This window comes from Triticum dicoccoides, chromosome 6B (assembly GCF_002162155.2).
Source record: "Triticum dicoccoides isolate Atlit2015 ecotype Zavitan chromosome 6B, WEW_v2.0, whole genome shotgun sequence".
Lineage (NCBI taxonomy): Eukaryota > Viridiplantae > Streptophyta > Magnoliopsida > Poales > Poaceae > Triticum > Triticum dicoccoides.
Window position 1 is genome coordinate 130,987,530 of NC_041391.1, and position 6,729 is coordinate 130,994,258.

The 6,729-nt window shown below is 48.5% G+C and overlaps 1 protein-coding gene across 1 annotated transcript; it reads left to right on the forward strand.

Moving 5' to 3' along the window:
• Positions 1-1,438: 1,438 nt before the first annotated feature.
• On the forward strand, positions 1,439-2,412 carry LOC119323563 (chlorophyll a-b binding protein of LHCII type 1-like). The gene has a single exon (XM_037597254.1). It carries the CDS (start codon positions 1,495-1,497, stop codon positions 2,293-2,295), a length of 801 nt encoding a protein of 266 aa, XP_037453151.1. The 5' UTR covers positions 1,439-1,494; the 3' UTR covers positions 2,296-2,412.
• Positions 2,413-6,729: the final 4,317 nt, after the last annotated feature.

The window sequence follows — 6,729 nt, forward strand, 5'->3', positions numbered from 1 at the left end:
TCTGTCTCGGACAAGAATTCTGAAACAAGGTGAGTAAGGACATCGCATTAGGTATCCCAGCTGGTTAGCGCACTTAAGCATAGTGCGTGTTCTTCAGTTCGAATCACAGGTATGACATTTAATTTTTTGAAGCTTAAAACCAAAGAAAAGCTAAACAGGCTGAGCCCATGAGTGAGTGTTGTGCGACGGGAACTGTACAAACCATACACCGTATACGTTCTACTACCTACATAGGAAAGTGCGTACAATTATGAAAGGTCCATACTACCCTTTATATATTTTATGAGGGGGGTGTACCGAAGCGGTTCTCTCCGAATATATATTGCAATATAACGAAACAATAATATTACGTGTAATCACATGCATGCAATTTATTTGGAGTCATCTAGGCTCAGATTAAAAATGAAGTTGTAAATATGTGTGTTGTCCCATAAATTTGGGAAAATGAAATCTTAAACTAACATTAGTTTCATGAGTAATCGTCTCCATCGTTTCATTTTCCCAGTCTATGTGGTAATGTAAGACACTTCATTTGTTTTCAAGATTTCAACGAAAAGAGAAGCATTTTATTTCAGGGTTAAAATAAGTACTCTTGTTTATTTATCAAACATATTTATTTTTCGGTGGCCGTATAATGAGTCTCTACTTTAATCTAAACATATAGATCATGCAAATTTAATTTGGGAATAAATTAATTTACTTATCAGTAGAATGACAATTAAGCGAACCAACTTGTGGTTGGATGGTTAGATGGACAATGGTATCCCCTCACCAGGGTTCAAGTCCTGGTGCTCGCATTTATCCTGAATTTATTTTAGGACTTCCGGCGATGCGCGTTCAGTGGGAGGAGACATTCCCGTTGACTACGAGGCGCCTACGATAAGTTCGTAAAATCTCAAAATGATATACCGGCCCAGTCTCTCAAAAATGCTCATATGGGTAGGGCGTGCTGTGTGCGTTCATAGGGCAAAAAAAGAAGATGGAACTACAATCTTCATTAGAGTAAGAATGGGTATATCTAGCTTGATGTATGGAATTTGCCCAATAATGTGATCGTTTACTAGGATGAGATGGTGCATCCTATTTTGATTTTCTGAACGCTAAAAGATACATGAGGACAACAGCTCACCAGAGTGCGCGCGGTATAACGATGCGGGATGCATCCTAGTGCATGCGAACCCTGCAGATCTCACTCGCACACTTGATCCAATTAGCCGTCTCTAAGGAGATGCTAGTCACAGCTACTTCTAGCCACAAGCTCACGGCGATAACATTTCCTGGCTCAGGACGCGCCAAGTGTTCTGGAAACAAGAGATTTCTGCAGCACAAATGGTATCGAAGCTCCAGATTTTTGTCCCTATCCATCTTTATCTTGTCAGCTTACACACACAATTCGATGCCTTAAGTAGCCTCTCCCCCTCTCATATCAAGGCATCTCCACACTCACTCGTCTATTGGAGAATTCATACAGCAGACACTTTCATCAGCCTTCCAATGGCGACCACCACCATGTCCCTCTCCTCCTCGACCTTTGCCGGCAAGGCGGTGAAGAACGTGTCGTCATCGGCTCTCTTCGGTGAGGCCCGCGTCAGCATGCGCAAGACTGCAGCGAAGGCGAAGCGGCTTTCCTCTGGCAGCCCATGGTACGGTGCCGACCGTGTGTTGTACCTCGGCCCACTCTCTGGTGAGCCCCCGAGCTACCTCACCGGTGAGTTCCCTGGCGATTATGGTTGGGATACTGCTGGACTTTCGGCTGACCCGGGGACCTTCTCCAAGAACCGGGAGCTGGAGGTGATCCACTGTCGTTGGGCCATGCTTGGGGCACTTGGTTGTGTCTTCCCTGAGTTGCTCGCCCGCAATGGCGTCAAGTTTGGCGAGGCCGTTTGGTTCAAGGCCGGCTCCCAGATCTTTAGTGAGGGTGGTCTTGACTACCTCGGCAATCCCAGCCTTGTGCACGCGCAAAGCATCCTAGCTATTTGGGCATGCCAAGTCGTGCTCAAGGGTGCGGTCGAGGGGTACCGCGTTGCCGGCGGCCCACTTGGCGAGATCGTCGACCCACTATACCCAGGAGGCAGCTTCGACCCTCTCGGCCTAGCCGACGATCCCGAGGCATTCGCCGAGCTCAAGGTGAAGGAGATTAAGAATGGTCGCCTCGCCATGTTCTCAATGTTCGGCTTCTTTGTCCAAGCTATCGTCAGGGGCAAGGGACCACTAGAGAACCTCGTTGACCACATCTCTGACCCCGTCAACAACAACGCCTGGGCATTCGCCACCAACTTTGTCCCCAGCAAGTAAGATGTCTTGGAGATTTTGCACGCCATAAAGTGTGTTGTTGTGCAGTCTGAGTTGTACTACCATGATGTAAATTATGAGAATGTGTGCAAAAGCAATGCAAGGTTTGTCCAGCTTGAATGTTGTGACTTGCAACGATCTGATCGTTGTGACCACAATCCACGAGAACAGATAAATATTTCTGCTCGCGCTTAACTAGTTATCCATTATCATTATGTGTGCAGATCAGCGACGCCTCATATGATTGTGTAGGCTGGTCACGCTGGTGCATTTGCGGGGTCGGAGCAAAGGAAACGCTAATATACATTTTCATAGAAGCTTCCATCAATACAACAATGAGGAAGGATCTCAATTCAATTGCAAGGGGCATGGTTTTCTTTCATTTATTAATTTTTGACAAAAGCAGTGTGGCCAATTATACCGCATTAGTGATTTTTCATATCTCGCTTCCAGCCCAACCAAGTGATTCGGCTTACCGGTGTGGTCTAAAGTGAGAAGGCACTGTGTAACGGTCGGAAATTGTCAATTTAGTCGAGGATTGGGGTGCGAGAGGCGGTGTCGCCGATGCTGATATTGTGGTGGATGGCAAAGAATTGGAGGCGGAGATGGGTGGGCGTCCACATACACTAGTAGAAAACAGGGCTACCGTTCGCTGCTGGCCAGCCCATTAGTCCCGGTTCTTCAAGAACCTGGACCAATGGGGGGTATTAGACCCGGTTCGTGAGCCCAGGGGGCCGGCCGGGGCCTCGTGGGCATTGGTCCCGGTTCGTATAGAACCATTTGTCCCGGTTCGAGCCACGAACCGAGATCAATGGTCCTCGCTGCTGGCCCACAACCATTGGTCCCGGTTCATGGCATGAATCGGGATAGAAGGGGTGGCTTTAGTCCCGGTTCATGCCATGAACCGGGACAAATAACTTGCCTATATATACCCATCGCCGTGGCAGAGCACTCCACAGTGCTCTGTTTTTTCAATCCGGCGAGGAGAGGGCATTTGGGTGCTCTAGTTCACCTCCTATGCACATGAGGTGTTCGATGAAATGCCTGAGCCACACTAGTTAAGCTTTCTCCTCTCGAAGCTCGACCAAGGAGCTCCATTTTTTCCGAGATTTGTCTAGATTTAGGGTTCCGTCACGCCCCATCCCCGTTTTCACCGTCGTTGATCGCTCGCGCCGATCTCGTCGCCGGCACCACCGTGGTGAGCCTCTTGTTCTTATCTTCTTTATGATACTTGTTTGATTTTCTTACTTTAGATAGATATTTGTCTGATTTTCTTAATTTTGACACACATAATTGTATGTAATGCACGCAGATGAACCGGCAATGGATGTATGGTGAGAGACACACCTCCGAGTACATTAAGGGCGTGCATATTTTTCTCGAAGTGGCTGAGGCAAACAAGCAAAATGGTTTTATGTGTTGTCCATGCAGTAAATGTGGGAATGCGAAGTCTTACTCTGACCGGAAAATCCTTCACACCCACCTGCTTTACAAGGGTTTCATGCCACACTATAATGTTTGGACGAGGCACAAAGAAATAGGGTTTATGATGGAAGACGGCGAAGAAGAAGAGGACGATGACAACTATGTGCCCCCTGAATACGGTGATGCTGCAACGGGGGGAGCTGCTGAAGATCAAGAGGAACCAGACAATGTGCCCGATGATGCTGCAACGGGGGAAGCTGCTGAAGATCAAGAGAAACCAGACGATGTGCCCGATGATGATCTCCGCAGGGTCATTGTCGATGCAAGGACGCAATGTGAAAGTCAAAAGAAGAAGTTGAAGTTCGATCGCATGTTAGAGGATCACAAAAAAAAGTTGTACCCCAATTGTGAAGATGGCAACACAAAGTTGGGTACCGTACTGGAATTGCTGCAGTGGAAGGCAGATAATGATGTGCCTGACAAAGGATTTGAGAAGCTACTGAAAATATTGAAGAAGAAGCTTCCAAAGGATAATGAATTGCGCGATAGTACATACGCAACAAAGAAGGTAGTATGCCCTCTAGGATTGGAGGTGCAGAAGATACATGCATGCCCTAATGACTGTATCCTCTACCGCGGTGCGTACGAGGATTTGAACGCATGCCCGGTATGCGGTGCATTGCAGTATAAGATCAGACGAGATGACCCTGGTGATGTTGACAGCCAGCCCCGCAGGAAGAGAGTTCCTGCGAAGGTAATGTGGTATGCTCCTATACCACGGTTGAAACGACTGTTCAGAAACAAAGAGCATGCCAAGTTGATGCGATGGCACAGTGAGGATCGTGAGAAAGACGGGAAGTTGAGAGCACCCGCTGACGGGTTGTAGTGGAGAAAAATCGAGAGAGTACTGGGATGAGTTTGCATGTGACCCAAGGAACGTATGATTTGGTTTAAGCGCGGAAGCCATTAATCCTTTCGGGGAGCAGAGCAGCAATCACAGCACCTGGCCCGTGACTCTATGTATGTATAACCTTCCTCCTTGGATGTGCATGAAGCGGGACTTTATTATGATGCCAGTTCTCATCCAAGGCCCTAAGCAACCCGGCAACGACATTGATGTTTACCTAAGGCCATTAGTTGAAGAACTTTTACAGCTGTGGAATGGAAACGGTGTACATGCGTGGGATGAGCACAAACAGGAGGAATTTAACCTGCACGCGTTGCAGTTTGTAACCATCAACGATTGGCCCGCTCTCAGTAACTTTTCAGGACAGACAAACAAGGGATACCACGCATGCACGCACTGTTTATCTGACACCGAAAGTATATACCTGGGAAGATGCAGGAAGAATGTGTACCTGGGCCATCGTTGATTTCTTCCGACCAACCATCAATGTTGAAAGAAAGCCAAGCATTTCAAAGGCGAGGCAGATCACCGGAAGAAGCCCGCCATGCATACTGGTGATCACGTACTTGCTATGGTCAATGATTTACACGTAATCTTTGGAAAGGGTCCCGACGGACTAGCTGTTCCGAGTGACGCAGGGGGACACGCACCCATGTGGAAGAAGAAATCTATATTTTGGGACCTACCCTACTGGAAAGACCTAGAGTTCCGCTCTTCGATCGACGTGATGCACGTGACGAAGAACCTTTGCGTCAACCTGCTAGGCTTCTTGGGCGTGTATGAAAAGACAAAAGATACAGCTGAGGCATGGGAGTGTTGGGGAACGTAGCAGAAATTCAAAATTTTCCTACGTGTCACCAAGATCTATCTATGGAGAGACCAGCAACGAGTAGAAAGAGAGTGCATCTACATACCCTTGTAGATCGCTAAGCGGAAGCGTTCAAGTGAACGGGGTTGATGGAGTCGTACTCGTCGTGATTCAAATCACCGATGATCAAGTGCCGAACGCACGGCACCTCCGCGTTCAACACACATACAGCCCGGTGACGTCTCCCAAGCCTTGATCCAGCAAGGAGAGAGGGAGAGGTTGAGGAAGACTCCATCCAGCAGCAGCACAATGGCGTGGTGGTGGTGGAGGAGCGTGGCAATCCTGCAGGGCTTCGCCAAGCACCGCGGGAGAGGAGGAGTACTTGTGAGAGGGGGAGGGCTGCACCAGAACTTTGTCTCTAGCTCCCATGCGCCTCCCCACTATATATAGGGGTGGAGGGGCTGGTTTCTTGCCCTCCAAGTCCATTGGGGCGTTGGCCAAGGTGGGAGGAAAGAAATCTCATTATTTCCTTCCCCACCGATTGTTATCCCCCCTTTTTAGGGATCTTGATCTTATCCCTTCGGGATATGATCTTATTCCTTCTAAGGGGGGATCTTGGTGCGCCTTGACCAGGGGTGTGGGGCCTTGCCCCCACTACCCACGTCCATGTGGGTCCCCCCATGCAGGTGGGCCCCACTCCGGAACCTTCTAGAACCTTCCCGGTACAATACCGAAAAATCCCGAACATTTTTCGGTGGCCAAAATAGGACTTCCCATATATAAATCTTTACCTCCGGACCATTCCGGAACTCCTCGTGACGTCCGGGATCTCATCCGGGACTCCGAACAACATTCGGTAACCACATACAAGCTTCCTTTATAACCCTAGCGTCATCGAACCTTAAGTGTGTAGACCCTACGGGTTCGGGAGACATGCAGACATGACCGAGACGTTCTCCGGTCAATAACCAACAGCGGGATCTGGATACCCATGTTGGCTCCCACATGTTCCACGATGATCTCATCGGATGAACCACGATGTCAAGGACTCAATCGATCCCGTATACAATTCCCTTTGTCTAGCGGTATTTTACTTGCCCGAGATTCGATCGTCGGTATACCGATACCTTGTTCAATCTCGTTACCAGCAAGTCTCTTTACTCGTTCTGTAACACATCATCCCGTGATCAACCCCTTGGTCACATTGTGCACATTATGATGATGTCCTACCGAGTGGGCCCAGAGATACCTCTCCGTTTACACGGAGTGACAAATCCCAGTCTCGATCCGCATAAAA